The 16,639-nt window shown below is 38.8% G+C and overlaps 1 protein-coding gene across 7 annotated transcripts in view; it reads left to right on the plus strand.

Annotated features, from left to right (window-relative positions):
* The first annotated feature begins 3,267 nt into the window (after positions 1-3,267).
* PTAR1 (protein prenyltransferase alpha subunit repeat containing 1) overlaps positions 3,268-16,639 on the plus strand; it is a 51,169-nt gene continuing 37,797 nt past the window's right edge. For 2 of the 7 annotated variants that reach the window (XM_033237134.1, XM_033237133.1), the window contains exons 1-2: positions 3,296-3,459; positions 12,631-12,800. In XM_033237134.1, coding sequence (XP_033093025.1) covers positions 3,374-3,459; positions 12,631-12,800 — 256 coding nt within the window. In that variant the 5' untranslated portion in view covers positions 3,296-3,373. Of the gene's footprint in view, positions 3,460-12,630; positions 12,801-16,639 lie in introns of all 7 variants that reach the window. The other 5 variants (XM_033237129.1, XM_033237130.1, XM_033237132.1 and 2 more) reach the window with 4 other exon arrangements.

The raw sequence follows: 16,639 nt of genomic DNA on the forward strand, positions 1-16,639 counted from the left end.
AAAAAATCAATATAACTGTAAGAAAATTGGTACGCACATGAGATAGTTGGCTAATTAACAAATATATCAGCTCCTTATTAATATATACTTTAAAAAACTTTTCTTAGGCCAGGTGCAGTAGCTCAAGCCTGTAATCCCAGCACTTTGGGAGGCCAAGGTGGGTGGTCAGGAGTTGAAGTCAGGAATTCGAGACCAGCCTGGCCAACATGGTGAAACCCAGTCTCTACTAAGAACAATTAGCCAGGTGTGGTGGCGTGTGTCTATAATCCCAGCTACTCAGGAGGCTGGCACAGGGGAATTGCTTGAACCTGCACCACTGCACTGCAGCCTGCATAACAGAGTGAAACTCCATCTCAAAAAAAAAAAAATTCTTAAATTACAAGTGTTACTTTGCTCTTTACATTACATACTCAAATTGTCCTATGAAAATATCTCTAACACTTTGGTATATATTCTTCTATTTATAATGTGATTTTCAATTATCTAAATAGCATCTTACCATATAAATTTATAATTTAATCAATCCCCTCTCATTGGGCATTTATTTACTGTATTTTATTATCAATAAATGAACATAAATCTTGTAGTTCTTCGACAAAATCACGCTAAATTTATTATACCCTATTCTTGTATACATATATATCATTATTGAGGATTCATGAATTTCAAATCTTCTTTGGACTTCAGTTTTCTTATCTGTAAAATTAGAGAGTTGGCTCAGAGTTCTAATTATGCTCCAGTTCTTAAAAAAAAAAAAATACTATAAAGAGTTTGCATGTGGAGAGGGCATACACAGAATCACACAGAGGAATTCTGTTTCTGAAATACCTGTTTTACATCAAAATTTGGGGACAAAGTTTGATTTTTTCCCTGTTAAATAAAGCCTTTGGGGGAAAATCATTATTTCTGAGTGTGCTGCGTTGATCTCTGCCTCCAGAAATTGGGATTTATTTCCCATTGCCATTAGGATGCAAGATCCTGATTAAGAAAACTTACTAAGTTTAAGAATTTTAATTTAAGAACTGGTCTTACATTCTTAAACAGGATATTTAAAGTTGTCTTTTGCCTTGGAATCTAAACACACACATTCCACTCTTTTCACTGCTTCACTCCAGAACTTGTTATTGGTTAAAGTTTGTTTGGTTTTATTAACTCTTCTTTTTCTTTTTCTTTTTTTTGAGACGGAATTTCTCTTTTGTTGCCCAGGCTGGAGTGCAGGGCGCAATCTTGGCTTGTTGCAACCTCCATCTTCCAGGGTTCAAGCGATTCTCCCGCCTCAGCCTCCCAAAGCTACAGGCATGCACCACCACGCCCGGCTAATTTTGTATTTTTAGTAGAGACGGGGTTTCACCGTGCTGGCCAGGCTGGTCTCCAACTCCTGACAGGTGATCCACCCGCCTTGGCCTCCCAAAGTGCTAGGATTACAGGCACGAGACACCGTGCCCGGCCAATTTTACTAATTCTTAAATCTGTCCCACCTCACCGGCTACCATTTTGTGAAACTTCTATCTCCTTTTTTTTTTTTTTTTAAGATGGAGTCTTGCTCTGTCGCCAGGCTGGAGTGCAGTGGTGGGCTCACCACTTACTGCAACCTCCTCCTTCCGGGTTCAAGCGCTTCTCCGGCCTCAGCCTACCAAGTAGCTGGGATTACAAACACGTGCCACCACGCCCAGCTAATTTTGTATTTTTAGCAGAGACGGGATTTCAACATCTTGGCTAGGATGGTCTCGATCTCCTGATCTCGTGATCCTCCCGCCTCTGCCTCCGGATTACAGGTGTGAACCACCACGCCCGATCCTATCTCACTTCTTTTGCAACTAGAAGGCCAAGTCCAGCCTTTATAAACATACCCACAGGAAATACCACCGAGTATAGTAAATATTTTTCGTTTATATTTCTTATTCACTTTACATGCAATGGATAGTTTTTAGTTTTACAATCATAAAAACGACCACAAATGCTCTGCATATGTTCACATTAAACACACCATGAACTTCATGAACTCGTTCTTTTTTTTTTTTTTTTTAAGTTTTTTAAGATACAGATTTCTTTTTTTCTTGGTTTTTTTTTTTTTTTTTTTTTTAAGACGGAGTCTCGCTCTGTCCCCCAGACTAGAGTGCAGTGGCGCGATTTTGGCTCACTGCGAGCTCCGCCTCCCGGGTTCATGCCATTCTCTTGCCTCAGCCTCCCGAGTAGCTGGGACTAACAGGCACCCGCCACCACGCCTGGCTAATTTTTTTTTTTTTTTTTTTTTGTATTTTTAGTAGAGACGGGGTTTCACCGTGTTAACCAGGATGGTCTCGATCTCCTGACCTCGTGATCCGCCCGCCATGGCCTCCCAAAGTGCTGGGATTACAGGCCTGAGCCACCGCACCTAGCCAAAGATGCAGATTTCACGGGTGGAAGAATAAAACTGAACTAAAGGCAGCCAGATTTTTCTACCACAGAGGAGCAAAAGAAAACCTGATACACAAAAATTTTAGTTATGGCATTTCAAAATCCTAAATAAACTAGAAAGCTCGTTTTTCCTACAAAAATTTATTTTTGCTGTTATGAGCAAACCCTGTCAGAGTCTTCATACTTTTTTTAAATTCCAAAATTGACGCAAAGGCTACCAAATGTAGTAGAAAATGAAATCGAAAAATTTAAAAACGATTTCATTTCTACTTCCTACATCCAGATGGCAAATAACTTTTCCTTCACTTTCCTTTGTCTTCCTTTAATAAATTTAAGAATTTTCATTAATGTTTTTAAAAAGGGCTGCTTTCAGGTTCAGAGACCAAAATTGGCAGTTAGAAAGGAGGTCACCAACACGGTGAAATAGGGACTCGCTCCGCCGCAACGCCTCTGGACCTCTTCATCTCTCTGGCAGGGAAAATAAAGCGGACAAGCTCTGAAAAACGCCCGGGACTAGACTAACTGTTAAGAGGCCCTGCACCCTCAGTTGAACATTCCTTCAGGAGTGCCCGGGGACCTGGCCAGGGGTGTTCAGGCAGGTGTCTGACTCTCGGGGAGTGTGTCTTGAGGTTCCCTTTCTCCTCGGTCCCGAGTGGCCTAAAAATTAAAATAAGAAAATCGGCGGCCTGAGAGAACTTTGCAAACACACGTGCAGCATCTTCTCTGACGCTTAGAAAGTCCGTTACTCGCGCGGAGGCGAACCCCTCCACCCACGGGGAAGCCACCAGCCCTACCTAACGCCACGCACAGGCCGCCGACAGGCTGACCCGGAAGTGCTCGGCGGCGGCTGCGGCGACGAGGGCGCGGCCTAGCCGGCGCACTCGCGGGCGCGCGCGCGCGCGCGATCTCCGCGAAACTCCTGCTGGCGGCCCGGCTCACGCGGAGGCGCGCCCGAACAGTCGCGGCCGCCGCCAACATGGCCGAGACCAGCGAGGAAGTGGCGGTGCTGGTGCAGCGGGTGGTGAAGGACATCACTAACGCCTTCAGGAGGAACCCGCACATGTGAGTCGCGCGCCTCCGCCACCTCCGAGGGTCGTCGGGAGCGGGCGGGGGCGGGGCCAAACGTCCACCCGACCTCGGGCGGCGGGCTGACCATGGGTCCTGGCCCACGCGCCCTTCTAGGGAGGAGGCAGAGCCGTGTCGGGCGCCGCTGGCCGGGCTTTCCGCTACCGGGACGCGCTCGCGGACGAGTCCCTAGAAGTGACCTCGAAAAATCGAAACGGAACGACTTTCTCTCTCCCTTCCCATCTTTTCACAGGAGTTCACGAAACTCCAAAGACTTCCCCCGTAGGTCCACATCCTTTCTCTGTTTAAGGTACACGGACGCACACAACAATGTGGGTCTGTGCATGCCTTGTAAACACAACTCTTGAGATTCATCCCGGTCATTGGCAAGAGGGGGTAACCGATCGTCTTAGTCCTAGTGAGCCCTAAACCCCTCAGTTTACTAACTAAAGGTGGTTTGAGGCTGCTTTTGACTTTCGCCTTACTTACCACAAAATTGTAAAGTGACTCCGATAAAACATTGTGTTTTGAAGGTGAACAGAGCATTCTCAAGAGAAGCTTCTGTGGGCGCAGTGTGGAGTCTGGGATAATGCAAATGAAACCTCGATACTTTTAGCATAAGCGGATTCATAGTTACAAGGAGCATGTTAACTCATTTTTATCCCAGCACTGCTGCCCTCTTTAACGGGACACTGCAGAACTGACACATGTATCTCTTCCATTTTACTTGAAGTACTCTTGGAAGATACCACAAGAGTCTACTTTTTGTAACACTTTGCTTTTGTGTAACAAGTGAAAAGAAAACAGAGAGATCTCCATTATACAAAGGTGTAGGGAAGAAGCAACAGTGTACCTCCTTTCCCATACCTCTTCCTCTTCAAAGAAAAGAAACATGGCATTCAGTTCTGCATTATTTTCACTTTAGTTGTTTTTGGAGTTTATTTTTACTTTTATTCTTTAGACTGGAACTCATTTTTTTTTTTTTTTTAAGTATTCTAACCGGTTCAGCTTTTCTGCCTAAAAAAGTTGCCAAACTTGTATCTTACCAAAGTGTTCTTTTCCTCCAAGGAGATGATTGTAAAAGAGTTAAGAAGCCCTCGGATGTTTGCTCCCTTGTGGCACAGAATTGGAGACGTGCAACTGTGCCACATTAAAAACAAAACACTGCTGGCCTCAAAACACACCTGCCACCTCTGACAGCATCCACTTCCCTCCCCCTTATGACTGCTGCCCTTTTCAAAATGAGAGTGGAATGATTTCCTGGCAGTATCCATAGTGGTTGCTGAGCCTTCTAAAGAATGCTTTGATGCCTTGCTGTATATCAGTCTTTCGATTTCTTTTTGAGAATGGGAGCCTTAGTGCAAGTAAGAGACAACCTCAAAAAAAAAAAAAAAAAGTTGGACAAATGAAGAGTGTATTTTCTCATCACTGGTATTTTTCTAGAAGATATTACAGCAGAGATTAGAAGTCTAATACAAAATATCATAATCATCTTATGTTCTCTTCTTTGAGGTAGACTAAAAGAGCATCATTATATTTGAAGAAACCAAGATTGAATGTTCATTGGCTTGGCAGTTTAACACAGTGCAGTTTGGAACACGTCCCAGTTCTTGTGGATCACATTTACGGAAACTCTTAAAGAACTTTAATGCCCCTCCCTAATCCTTTTTCTACTGCGAAACCTCATTAATATATTCTCAATGTATAATTTATTAGTAATAAGGGTTTGACTCATTCGAGATTTAAAACTTTGAGATAAGTTGGATATTCAGAATAATGAAATGATTTGTAATATGGATCTTAAACATTTGAATAGCTTACCTCATTGTTTAATACTAGTCATCAGCTATATTTGAGTACATATGCCCCACAGTAAAACTATTTTCAATAATATTACTATGCATCTTTTTAAGTGCTTTATAATTTGGGCTTTTGAAAATTGCCTGCACTTTCTTCCCTTAATTTAGCCCATTTACTCCCAAAATAAAGAGGCTGTGTTTCTTTTCTTTTCTTTTCTTTTAAAAAAAGCATTGTTTATCTGTGACGTTTGTATCTAACTTTACTGTATCTAATTACACTTTCAGTATTATAAAAGTTTCCTTCTCCAAACTTAAGGTCGGTTGTAATTTTATTAGCCAACATCTACTTCATTGAATACACTGAGTTTGTTTATGTAGAAATATTTAGCCAGAAGGAGTTGAGGATGCAGTGGTGAACTGTGGGTTTTGTTACTGTATGATGTGAATAGGTACCTTCTCTCAGCCTCAGTTTCCTCTTGATCTTGTGAGGCTGATGAGAACACAGGAAAATCACCTCACACAGTGGTACTTAGTTGCCACTCAATAAATATTAGACCTTCCCTGAATCTCTGTGTTCCTCACCAAAAATATATTGGCCAAATAATTGGTGAATATGAAGCACTTTATAAACTGGATAATACTATATAAATGCTGTTTGTATGGTTGACTCTTAGATAATCATATCGGATTCTCTAAAACTGTAAACTTGACGTAGGGATAGTCTTTAACTTAGTGTATGGACCGTGTGCTAATGTAGAAGACAACAGTTTACAATGTAAATAGTCATGTTAAAATTATCTTATTCAGCAAGTTACTGTTTTTTCTATTAAATATTGAACTCTCACTGTTTATGAGGTGTTGTGGGTACCATCTTTACTATGTGAAATAGAAGTTTAAAATACAGTTCTTGAACTCAAGGCACTAACAGAAATTTATGTAATGGTGGAAATTTTCTATGTCTGTGCTGTTCCCTATGGTAGCCACTAGCCATGGTAGCTGTTGAGCAATTGAAATGTCCCTAATATGGACAGGAACCAAATTTTAAATTTTATGTAATTTAAATTGATTTGTACATAGTGGCTCCATGTGCCCAGTGACTACTGTGATGTGTAGTGCAGGTGTAGATGAGACCTAAGACCAACTGCATGAATAGTAAATTAACACTCCAAAGTAGTTTATAGTAAAAGCTGGATAGCAGCATGGTGAGCAAGTGCTATGGGAGTCTAATAGAAGTGGAGAGGAGGCTGGTTATGTCTGGGGTAGGGCTCCTAGTGGAAATGGGTTTTAAGCCGAATATTAAAGTCTGGGTAGGATTTGTAGTCTCAGCGGGAGCCAGAGACCTCCATAGGGAGCAGTGAATTGACTTAAAGACGCAAACTGTGACTGAGAAGGTACAGTAGGGCCAGATTATGGAAATCCTTGACTCTAATTTCTTTCATTCCATTCATACGTTCTGCAAAAGAGTACCGCTGTTTGACAGGCACAATGCTGGTCTCTGGGTATACAGGGTTCAAAGCTGGGTGGCTTAATGAACAAACCAGACATGGTCCCTGTCCTAATGGGATGTTAAGCAGTCAACATACAGATTATGAAAAGAGTCAGAAAAAGTAAGAAGGGTACTTAGATTAACAACATGGAGGCCTAATTTAGAGTATGAGGTCAAGATAGTTCTTTCTGAGGCAATAGCATTTAAACTGAATGAGACATGAGGGGTGAAGAAAAGCTGGCTCATGGATGTACACTTCTAAGGCAATGGGTAGGCACCAGTGAACATTATTTAGTAAAGAATAATGAAAGGCAGTTTTAGATTGTCTGCAAGGTGAACTGAAGAATAGCAAGCCAGAGTCTACTGGGCTTCTTGTATCTGATTTTTATTTATTTAAATAATAGTGTAGTATAGTGTAAAAATTTGAGTTTAGAGTTTGACAGTCTAAGTTGTCAAACTGGATTTGAATCTTTGCTTGTCATTTATTAACTGAGTAGACAGACAAGACTCTTCATCTGTAAAATGGGGTCAGAATTCCTGCTTTATGAGATTATTGTGCAGAATAAAATAGTATATGTAAAACCTAACCGTGCATGGCAAATAACAAACAATAAACAGTAGTAATTTGTGTAGCTTTTTCTAAATAAGGTCAGTAATATAATTTCAGTGAAACATTAAGTTGATAATCTTTGGAATTAATGAGAAAGCCTATAAGGTTTCTGAAGTATCTAAATCACCAGGAGAATTTTAACTATTAATATGCAAGGGTCAGTTCATTTAGATATTTTACTAGCTTTCCTTTTTGGTCATGCTGGAAAGAGTTCCAGTTCTTTTGGGGGGTGGGAGCAGAACAAAACCAAAATAACTACTATTTAGATTTAAAAGGTTTTTACCATTTCCTGAATCCTTGGACTGTTTTCTGTTTGGTTGCTCCACATTACAGGATTCACGTTTAGTATTTGGGTACCATCCATCTCTCCCAGAAGGTAAGCTGGTTGATACAACTTTTGTGGATAAGTGGCTCTATTCTAGTTGATGGTGTTTCTGAGAAGTATAGATAGGAGAAGCTATCTAAACATGAGGAACAAAGTCAGTATCAGTGTTAAGTGAACTGTGAACGTCATCTGGAAGCCAGTGAATGGATCCCCATTGTGAAGTGAAGCACTCAGAGAGATGTATCATAGTGTGATCTTAAGTAAATGTGCTGGTTTATTCCACATTGCTCTGCCTTTGGAGCAGCCTGTGATGAAGATAACCTAAAAAATGAGCACCATTAGAACTTGATTGCCATCCCAAACCATTATATCTTAAAAAATCCTACGATCTTCTTAGTTATGCAGGTAATCGAATACCTTGTTAAATACCAGGAATATAAATGGCCAGAACCCTAACAATGTAAAAAAGTGAAATTTATTGGTAGTGAAAGAGTGCAAACATTCCTCTCATAAGACTATTTTGTAAAGAAATAACTAGAGATACGTTTGATATTTATAGCACATTCATTGCAACTATTAAAAATATCAAAATTGATTATGTGGGAAAATATTTAATGTGGATTGCTCAGTTTTTTCCCTAAAGGATTATAGAATATGTTCAATATGATCCCAGTTTTTGAAAATACCTAGGAAAAAAGGATGTATACCCAGCTGGCACAGTGACTCACACCTGTGTTAGGAGACCACCTCCTAACACTTTGGGAGGCTGAGGTGGGAGGATCACTTGAGGCCAGGAGTTTGAGACCAGCCTGGTTAACATAGTGGGATTACCTCTCTCTCTCTCTCTCTCTACCCCCCCCATATATATGTATATATATATATAAAATATATATATGGACTTCTTGAGCCCAGGAGTTGGAGGCTGCAGTGAGTGAGGATTGCACCATGTTACTCCAGCCTGGACGACAGAGCAAGATCCTGTCCCAAAAAGAAAAAAAAAGATATATACCCAAACATGTTAATAGCTAAAGAGGGATTGCAAGTGACTTTTCGTTTTTTTTTTTTTTTTTCCTGAGTTTTCCAGTGTTTCTTGAGTATAGAATTAGAACTTAAATTTCCAGAAAAATAGAAGGAATTGATCTAAATCCTGTTTTGCTCTTCATTCTAGTTTCACGGGTTTAGGCTAAGAATTAGGAGGCCCTGATTCTTAACTTAGCCACTAGCAATATGACCTTAGGTAATCCTCATAAACCTCACTGGACCTCAGTTTCCTCATCAGATTAAATGACAGAGGAACGCAGTCCCTTCCAACTTTAAAATGATTCTGTAAGGAATCCTATTCGCAATTGGCTAGAAAAAAGTGGACTGTGACTTACAGGATGAGACACAGAAGTCTGAAGTCAAACACACTATTATTTGGAAGCTTACTGACCTATTTGTCTTTACAAAGTACATGTAATGTGTTTTAGGAAGCAGCATAACACTGTATCTTAGGGTCACATAACTTGACAAAGGCTTAAATTCTTTGCCTCGGCTTTCCATTATCTATTAACCAACACACTCTACTGGTGGACTAAAGGCTCTTAAATGGATTAATGGCACTGTATTTCATCTTTGCCTAGCACTTTGTAGTTTGCCACTTTCTTCACGTGACATTATTTGGTTTCCATAACAGGCAGGGAAGATACTATTCCTGTATTTCAGATGAGGATACTGATGGCAAGTGACTTGCCAAATTCTCATTGCTTGTCAGTAGATAGAATGGAAACTAACTAGAACTCTGGACTTCCAATCAAGTACTTTTGTTTTTACACCCTACTACCTCTTTTCATGTGTTTTTCCCCCTAGTGCCCTACATTATCTGTTAAGACTGTTTTTATTCTCCTTACGTGAAAATAGCTGCTAGGTTTCTCAGACATAAAATTTGAAAGCTGGATGAAATCTAGCCCATTTCCCTTACTGGAGATATAATACAGTTCTACCATTTTACAGATGAGGACATTGAAGTCTATAGAAGCCAAAATGACATGATATTGATATGTATGTATATGTGTGTATGTGTATATATATCTATTTCCATCCAGGACTTGGACACATGCTGTTTTCAGTATACTTTATTAGGAGAAAATCAGAGATAATGTTCTTTTAGAGGGTCAAGAAGTGAAAACTATTAATTTGAATATTATCACTAAAATACAAGGATAATCAGCTTTTCAGGAAGCAGTTATTGGGTACCTGCTATATCCAAGCCATTCTTATTTTATAAAGTATTTCTTGTCCGGGCGCGGTGGCTCACGCCTGTACTCCCAGCACTTTGGGAGGCCGAGGCGGGCGAATCACAAGGTCAGGAGATCGAGACCACGGTGAAAGCCCGTCTCTATTAAAAATACAAAAAATTAGCCGGGCGCGGTGGCAGGCGCCTGTAGTCCCAGCTACTCAGGAGGCTGAGGCAGGATAATGGCGTGAACCCGGGAGGCGGAGCTTGCAGTGAGCCGAGATCGCGCCACTGCACTCCAGCCTGAGCGACAGAGCGAGGCTCCGCTTCAAAAAAATAAAAATAAAAATAAAAAAATAAAAATAAAGTATTTCTTGAAAGAACAGCCAGTCAAAGCAGTGTGTTTTTTAATTGTGCCAGATGGCTCTTTTCTGTAGTTTAGATACCAAATTATTAGTTGGGCATTTTAATCCTAGTTTAATTAGTGAGCAAGATAGGTTTTTATATTGTGAATTTAAATTAAAAAAAAAAATCCCCCCCAAAACAAACCATACCTGGAAACAGGATTCTTTTATTCTTGTTACTATAACATTTATATTGTTGAATCTTGCAGTTCTTTGAAGTGTTATAAGTAGATCTCAGAGAACAGAATTTCCTGAAATATCTCAGAGAACAGAATTTCCTGAAATAATCACATTGAGTTTATTTACTTACTTACTTTTACTTTATTTTTTAATATTCTTCATGTAGTAAAACACAAACATCAGAATATACCAGAGATTCAGTCATATATTAGTCAAATATAGCCGGATACGGCTAGGGGTCATAATAATGAATTAGATAGATTTCAGGATACCACCAAATAGAGATGCAAAAATATATTTTGAAATACTGGGCATTGACCTCAGGTGCTCTTTCAGCTTTGTCCATATTCTTCCTATAGGACTTTGTTCATATTATTGGAGTGGTAAAGTGGTAACATTTTATTATGGATATTGACACAGCTCCCCAGCAAGACTTTAGCTCTTTGAAGTCTGAGACCACTTTGCTTTATTCTTTTTGAATTTTAGAACATAACAAAGTACCCAGTATATTGTAGTTAATCAGAAAACTTATGATAGTATTGATATAGTATATCAAAACACTTTTGAGTCAACTGAGCCAATTTTAAGGCTAAAAACCCATAGATCCCACAGCCTTCTTGAGAGTTAAATTGGCTTGAAAGAATTGTTAGTGTCTTGCAACCCCTAAGATATCCTTTTTATTGATAAATCCCTGTGTCACTAATGAAGTGATCAGTAGAAAGTAGATTACCTCTAAGCTATCCAGTCTAGTTTCCAGGAGGGGTTTGATTTTAAATCCACAGCCTCCTACCAATTTGTGATAGTGGCCGAACAAAAAGACAGGGTGTTTCTCCTACTTTGTAATTGAACCTGTTTCCCTCTTTTTGGGTCTATCAAACCACTGTGTTTTTGGTAAGGGGATGCCAGGGACATAATACATAATGTCACACACAAACTCCGAAAACCAGTTCATTATTCTGCTTTTTAAAGACATGTTTAAAATATTTATATAGACACTCTAAAAACATTTATTTCAACTACTCTTATTGTTAAAAAGTTTCTCGTTATTCATTAAACAGAGGACATTCTGATTGAGAAAGGATCCTTTGTGTAGGCAAGAATTATAACTTTCTTTAGAGTTGAAAGGCATGTGAGTGTGTTTTGCACAAATTTTTTATGTTTGCTGGTTCATTTACTAAGTCAGTCAAATGCCCCACATATTGTTTATTAAATCTCTGCCTTTAATGCAGATTTTCAGCTTAAGTTGAGGTGGATTGAGGGATATAGATGCTACCACAGATGAAAATGATTGAATTCTGAAATGTATTTTGTGTTTTAACATTTGGGTGATTTTTTAATTCAGGAAAGTATAAAGAAGAAAAAATGGCCCAAAATCTCACTGATAAAATAACTTTTTTTGATCCTTTGTTTCTGGTCCATATGCATTTATTAGCAAGCAAGCATAAACACATTTGTTAACATTAAAAAAATAGAAATACATACAAGTTATTAGATAATTGAAACTGTATAAAAATAAAATCCTTCCTTAACACCTTTCTCTCTCCAAAAATGTCTTATCTTTCCAAAAAAATTTTTAATGCATTTATGTATCTTCTGAAGAAATTATACAAAAGGATTTGTGCTATACACTGTGTTCAGCATTTTGCTTTTTTGTTTTTCATTTAATATACCTTGGCAACTTTTTTATATCAGCATATGCAGATCTACCTCATTGTTTTTTAATGATTTGATTATGTGGATGGGCCATATTTATTTTACTAGTCTTATATTGATAAACATTTAGATTGTTTCTAGTTTTGTTGCAACATTGCAGTGAACATCTGATTCATATATTTTGGTATGGGATAATTTCTGAGCAGTTGACTTGCTGGATCAAAGGTATGTTCATTCAAAATTTTGAAAGACTTTTTTTTTTAAGTTACCATCCAAAGGCAAGACCAGTTTTCACTCCTGTCTACAGAGAGTACAGCATACTCGTTTTCCCATACCCTTGCCACTATTAACATCTACCAATCCCAGTAAGTTAGCTAAATAATATCTTTAAGGAAGGGGGAAATATGTGGGGTTTTTAAAATACTCTGAAATTATAAAAATGTTGAAAAGGTTAGTATTCTTATTTTTAATTCTTTTTTATGTTTTACATATTAAGAGATGAAATTGGCCTGATCCCATGTCCTGAAGCTAGGTATAACCGGAGTCCCATAGTCCTGGTTGAAAACAAACTGGGTGTGGAGAGCTGGTGTGTCAAGTTCCTTTTGCCATATGTCCACAACAAGCTCCTTTTGTACAGAACAAGAAAGCAATGGCTGAACAGAGATGGTAAGTATGAATCATATTTTCTTCCTTTGGTTTTTAAAAGCGACATGGAATATACTAGGAAGAGCCCTTGTCTGAGGGTTGGCATTCCTGGATTCTAGTTCTGGCTCTTCTGTTCACTGTCTCGGTGGGTGCTAACCTTTCTGTCAAGTGAGTAGTTTGGACTCACCTGTACAAATTTTACAACCACAGTGATTATATGGAAGCCCTCAAGCAGAATTTCAGGGCACCTCCTGTAACAAGAGCAGTTCAGATTTTATCTGTTTATTTATTGGGGTCATTTGTAAGATTTAATTTGAAGGAAAATAATCTGAATGTCACTGAAGAAGACTCTAGTCCCTATAGGCTCAGTCTCTGGTTTCTAGTCCTTTAGTATTTTATAGGCAGCAAAACTCATTTTCATAGCAGTCCAAATGAGATAATACAGGCATGATGGTGGTAGTGATATTGTGAACCAGCCCAGTGATTTATGGATGTGCCATTCCACTGCAAGTTCCAACTGAGCTCTGGCCCTTTGTGTCCTGTTCCTGTGCTGAAATGAGCAAAACAAAACTATCCAGCATTCGCTTCTTCCATTTCTCTCAGACAGTTTTTTTTTTTTTTTTTTTTTTTTTTTTACTGCATCAGACAATCCCTAATCATTCCATCTGGTCTCTTTTCTTGGTGTTCTGCCATATTAAGCCTCCATGTGTACAAATTCTGTTTATCGTTTTATGCCCACCTCAGGTCTCACTTTTTGGGAGAAGACTCATTTAACACCACATCCTTTACTGTTTTTGTAAAGCTTCTTCCCCTTCCCTTGTACGACAGTACCTTCAAAAGCTCTCAGTATGCCTGGAGGCTGATTTTGAATAAGAACTTTGTTTCCTAGAGAATTTTAGTTGCCAGTTTGGTAGCCATTACCAAGGGTCTACTTATACCAGATGGTGTCCTGAGTACTGTGGAGGATAAAAAGATGAATAAATACATGGTCCCTTTATTCAAGAAGCTTACGGTTGAGTGACAAACAATCTCTTTGGGGGTGAGAGATGTAGAGAAGAGTGTTGCCTATTGTATGACATACTGATTTCCTTGAATTTCTCTCAGCACTATCTGTAACATACTATCATTAATTGGTTAATAACACTTTTCCCTTTTTAGACCATAGAAAAGGACTCTGAAGGTTTAATGAGCAGTGGTTTCTATTTTCTGTGTGACTGTTTCACTCAATCCTTTGTTATATATTTTCTTATTAGAAGGCCGTGCCTAAGTTTAGTCATAGCCCAAATTTATGGCATAAACTTTTAAGGCATGGGTTTAGGGATAAACTTAAAGGTAAGCAAGTTTATCTGTTGTTAGACCCTCTTTAATTCTGCATTCCATCACTCTGCTGTAGTTTTCAATGACACTGAGGTAAAAAGTTGACACCATATGGCGCCATCAAGTTATTCTTTGTCAAACAAAGCTGTATTGTTTATGTTCTGGTGCACAGAAATGCATAATCGAACCAATGTATAACTAACTTTAGTTGGGGGATAGAATGATTATCTTATAGAAAAGAAACTGAATTTTAAAAAGTGAGAGGCTATAGTTGCCCATTTATGTATGCTAGCTCAACCTACCCTCTTTGTGTGGTCTTCCAAGTCCTCTTCATTTCTCTTGTTTTTGTCATTCTGGACGCTGTATTGCAGGCTTTGCTGTGTCTTCTTACCACATAGTTTTAGTTTTAATAAGCTCAAGAGGAACCGTGCAGAAGATCAACTGGTTAAGCTCACTCACACAAATAGCTGGCATCTAAACTTTGAATTCAGATGCAGCTGTGCATGTGTATGGAAGCAGCTTTTGATTTGATCCTAACCTATATCCTCATGGAAACAGTTTTTGATTTCACTATTTTGAGGGGGGTGGGTAGTATGGTATCACATACTACTCAGGTTATATATTGTATTTTCAGTAAATATAAGGAAGTGAATTTTGGGTTTGACAGAAAAATATATCCGAAAATGCTGAAAATAAAAGAGTATTCTGCCAAACTTATGAACTGAAGCAGTTAGAGCACAGAGGTAAATCTTGCTAAGAAAAACATGTCAAAAATGTTAGGAAAAACCAATTATTTCATTAAAATGCTACACCTTTAAAACTGTTATAGAGAATATACATATATGAAGACTCAAGTGAAGAAAGCTGACAATTTCAGTAACAGTTTCTGAATGTCTGTCTGTGTGATCAATCATGCCAGAATCCTAGGCATCTACCTAAAAATGTATTCTGTAAATGAAGGTGACCTTTACTCCTGGGATAGATTTTTTTCTTCCTAACCAAACTGAATTCTTGTTTTCATTAACCTGCTGAATTCCTTAGATGTTTAGGAATTATTCCTGTTTAGTTAGTTAGAGATTGACTTTTGTTTGTTTGTTTTTTAAGTCTGCGGTAGTAATACCTACATTCAGTTTGGGAGAGGACTGATTCTGTAATTCTGATGTTTGAGAAATCCATAACAGAAATAAGAAGCAGGAGGGAAGACCACAGCATTGGAGTTCTTTCTGGACAGAGCTCTCTGATGCAGCTCTTCAGATGTGCCCTCCTGCCGTCTTTTCTTGCTCTTCTCTCTTTTCCACAGCCCCCACTTAGTCTGTATCTGAGGTCTCTCTTTAAAGGCTATCTTCTGCGCTCCATTTCTTTGGCTGACCAGGCCTTCGTTATTTCTCATCCAGACAAATTTGATTACCTCATAACTGGTCTACCCAATTTCCAGGCTCTTTTGTGACCCATGTCCATCATGCCAGTAGCCAGTCATTTCAGACACGCTTGAACAGCGTTTCTTAAAAACAGTTTGACCGACGCTTTTCTGGAATACATTATATGCTCATCTTATTTCATGATACACACAGATCAATGTAGAGTTGAAACTCCTTAGCATGGTATTCAAGGCCCTTCACGGTCTGTCCCCAGTCTTTCCTCCAGTTTATATTCAGCATCAGAGGTTGCAGATTCTCAGCACGCAGGCTGAAGCTACTCTAGATACATTTTGGTGTGGCTTGTATAATGTCTTAAAAATTACTTTTTATTAGTTGGATAAATCTGATTTCTGTCTTCACTTGAAAAATCATAAGGCTTGGTTGAGTATACAACTTTCTACCTGGCAACAATTGGCTGGGACATACAGCCTCTACTCTTCTTAACTGGGCACGTCTGTTCCAGTTTATCACAGCCTTTCCAAGCTCTTCAGACACTGTGGCAGTGTTAGTTGACACTTCTTGTCAAATTTCCTTTGGTGCTTTTTTGGCATTCATTTGAACCCTAGAAGCATTTATGTTAGCAGCTATTTGATACATATGTTCATTGCAGCCACAAGCAGCATTCTTCCATTCTTTGACTCTGTGTGTACTACTGCCTTACTTCCATGCCTTTGCTGAGGCCAGGCTCATGTCTTAATGTTGGCATTATCAGTGTGGTTGCCAGCACATGCACACACTTAACACTGTGAAGCCTTTTTGACTGTTTCAGGAAGCAAAAATTATTCCCTGCTCTCTTATGGGAGCCCTTTATTCAGATGGCTTGCATAATAGTATCACTTGTCACACTGTATTTTAGCTGATTATTTAAACAACCTTTTTCCTGGCTGGAATGTGAGTTTATAGGAAAAGGGATTGTGGATCATTTTTGTTTACTCAGAACCTTTACGTGTTCAACAGACATTTGTCAAATGAGTAATAAGAGTTTGTAAGCAAGAGGTTTTAGCATAATCTAGCTATTGATTCCATGACTGTGTACTATAATAAACAAGGCCACTCTGGTGTTTACCATATAGCTTTACCTCAAGCTTCACTTCTTGTGGTAACCTGAATGTATTTTGGAGGAAA

The sequence above is a fragment of the Trachypithecus francoisi genome, unplaced genomic scaffold, assembly GCF_009764315.1.
Source record: "Trachypithecus francoisi isolate TF-2019V2 unplaced genomic scaffold, Tfra_2.0 Lachesis_group16, whole genome shotgun sequence".
Lineage (NCBI taxonomy): Eukaryota > Metazoa > Chordata > Mammalia > Primates > Cercopithecidae > Trachypithecus > Trachypithecus francoisi.